Raw genomic sequence first — 2,983 nt, 5'->3', positions numbered from 1 at the left:
AGATCAGGAGATCAAGACCATCCTGGCTAACATGGTGAAACCCCATCTCTACTAAAAATACAAAAAATTAGCTGGGCGTGGCGGTGGGCACCTGTAGTCTCAGCTACTCGGGAGACTGAGGCAGGAGAATGGCGTGAACCCGGGAGGCAGAACTTGCAGTGAGCCGAGATCGCTCCACTGCACTCCAGCCTGGGCAACAGTGTGAGACTCCGTCTCAAAAAAACAAACAATGCTTTTGGGGAGTCTTGGGGTCTCCTGGCAGCAGGGTGCAGATGGGATGGCGAAAACCTCCACCCTGAGTAACAAGATTCTTTCCTGTTCCGTCTTGACAGGAGGTTGTGCCCAGACATTTCCTTCTTCCAGAGGGCCACTGAGTACCCTTGCCTCCTCATCCTGGACCCCCAGAATGAATTTGAAACCCTTCGTAAGAGAGTGGAACAGACTACACTGAAATCTCAGACAGTGGCCCGGAACCGGAGTGGGGTCACAAATGTGAGTGCCAACCTGGGATCCCCAGGGACTCCCCCAACAGTCTTTTCTTTCCTTTTTCTCTTAAACTCCTGGCCACAAGGTGTCGGGCCATGACCATCTGCTTGACAGTTACTCAGAGCAATCCTGATGCTGCCAGATCCTGGGGCACTTTCTGAAAGTTGGGTGACAGAGGTTCGCTGTGTCCCAGCTGGGTGTAATGGCTGCTGGGAAGGGCCCTGCGTCACAGTGAATGAATGAGCCAGGCTTCTAATCTTATAATGGGGTCATTACAAATGTGAGAAAGTGTGATAGGGCTGGGCACAGTGGTTCACGCCTGTAATCCCAGCACTTTGGGAGGCTGAGGCAGGAGGATTGCTTGAGCCCAGGAGTTCAAGACCAGCCTGACCAACCCAGGAATTTAACCCCATCTGTACTGAAAATACAAAAATTTGGCCCTGGCCAGGCATGGTGCCTCAGGCCTGTAATCCCAGCACTTTGGGAGGCCGAAGCGGGTGGATCACCTGAGGTCAGGAGTTCGAGACCAGCCCGGCCAACATGGTGAAACCTTGTCTCTACTAAAAATACAAAAATTAGCGGGGCATGGTGGTGGGTGTCTGTAATCCCAGCTACCCGGGAGGCTTAGGCAGTAGAATTGTTTGAACCCGGCAGGTGGAGGTTGCAGTGAGTCTAGATTGCACCACTGCACTCCAACTTGGGTGACAAAACGAGACCCTGTCTCAAAAAAAAAGAAGAGCGCATTCCAGGTGGAGACGAGGGCATATGCCGAAGTGCTCAGCGGGAGAGAGCATGGTGTGTTCCAGGGCAGGGAGGCCAGGGTAGCTAGAAGCAGAGAGTGAAGGAAGAGGTTGGTGCTGGTGAGTCCGCGTGGGGCCTTTGTCCTGAGGAGTGAGGAGAATCCTTTACAGCACTGTAAGCAGGGCAGTGACGTGATTCACGTCTGCTTGTGTCAGAAATGCTTTAGGCACTGTGGAGATGTAGGAGTGGTGGTAGAGAAGCTACCCGGAAGACCACTGCAGTTGTCTAGGCAAGAGGTGGTGGGGGCAGGGATGCAGCAGGGTTAGATCTGAGAGGCTCGGGTGGAACTGATAGAACCCCCAACTTTTAATAGATTCCTGTCACTCTGAGAAACTGCTTGTAGTCAAACAAGTATATTACCTTATTCCTTAATTTACACCCCCTACTTTGGTATCTGGAATAGTGGCTTGTTGCCCTAAACTTTCACTGTCTTCCTTTAATGGAAAAAGCCTTCTCTATAGCCTCCAACAAGCTAGGGCAGATACTACTGCAAAAGTTTTTCTCCCCGGGGGAATGACTTTGTTTTTTGTTTGTTTTATTTTTTAAAATAGAGACAGAGTCTTGCTATGTCACCCAGACTGTCTTGAACTCCTGAGCTCAAGCGATCCTCCTATCCGGGCCTCCTAGAGTGCCAGGATAACAGGCATGAGCCACCACACCCAGCTGGGAATGACTTTGATCGGAGCTCTGACGGGCAGGGGCAGATACGGCCAATCCAGGGTTGCAGGTGCCTACGAGAGTTGGGTGTCCAGCAGAACTGCTGTGCAGTGCAGATTGCGTGGCTAGATAACCAGGAGGCTGGCTTCGTTGGCAGCACTCTTGACTGCTGATTTCCTGACTGAAGGGCAGGGAGGGGACTGGCTTCTGTCATTCCTTTCACTGTAGTAACTGGGTATAAGGAGCACTTACCTAGTTTAACTTTTGGTACTGGTAGCAGAGAACCCACCAGAAACTTCATCTCCAAGCCTCTGGGTTCATGATTGGGCAGCTGGAGTTAAAGTTGACCATCTGTGTGACTTTGGGCAAGTCATACCAGGTTCACATCCTGGCCTTTGTTTCCTCGACCATAAACTGGGCATAATCATTTCTACCCTCCCTGAGTTGCCAAGAGGATGAAATGAGGTCATGGCTGTGCAGATTCTTCAAAAGCAGAAAGCCCTGGGCATCCTCAGGAGGCAGCCTGCCCTCAAGTCCTGGACCTTAGGTTTGGGAGTCAGCCAGTTCAGGGTCAAGTCCTGATGCTACCACCTAATGTTAGACATTTAAGGAGCAGTCTGACATTTCTGAGCCTCAGTTTCCTCACCTTGAAAATAATGTTGAGAGAATATTTTAGATTGTTCAGTGGATTAAATGGAGGAATACCCGTACAGCACTGTCTGCCGCATAAAAAGCTCTTGGTAAATGTGCCTGATGTGTGTCTCTGTGTGTGAACATCGCTGCATGTGTATGCATACATATGTATGTATATGTTATGGGAGAGACAGTTTAATGTCTCTAGGACCCTACGCTTCCAGGATGGCTTCATCCACTGTCACTGCCTGGGTTCTCTCAGATGGGTCACTCAGCTCTGTGGCTTCCCACTGATCAGGTCTAGGGCAGGGCCCAGGCACGTGAATCTTTTTTTTTTTTGAGAGGGAGTCTTGCTCTGTCCCCCAGGCTAGAGTGCAGTGGCGCGATCTCAGCTCACTGCAAGCTC

At 50.8% G+C, this 2,983-nt stretch overlaps 1 protein-coding gene across 2 annotated transcripts in view; it reads left to right on the top strand.

Moving 5' to 3' along the window:
• The window catches only part of TBC1D13 (TBC1 domain family, member 13), a 29,239-nt gene that overhangs the window by 11,590 nt on the left and 14,666 nt on the right, over nucleotides 1-2,983 (top strand). For both annotated transcript variants that reach the window (XM_011931262.1, XM_011931261.1), the window contains exon 7: nucleotides 333-492. In XM_011931262.1, the coding sequence (XP_011786652.1) occupies nucleotides 333-492 (160 nt within the window). The remainder of the gene's footprint in view (nucleotides 1-332; nucleotides 493-2,983) is intronic.

This window comes from Colobus angolensis, unplaced genomic scaffold, assembly GCF_000951035.1.
Source record: "Colobus angolensis palliatus isolate OR3802 unplaced genomic scaffold, Cang.pa_1.0 Scaffold9, whole genome shotgun sequence".
NCBI classification, from domain to species: Eukaryota; Metazoa; Chordata; class Mammalia; order Primates; family Cercopithecidae; genus Colobus; species Colobus angolensis.
This window is presented reverse-complemented; position numbering and strand designations above follow the sequence as displayed.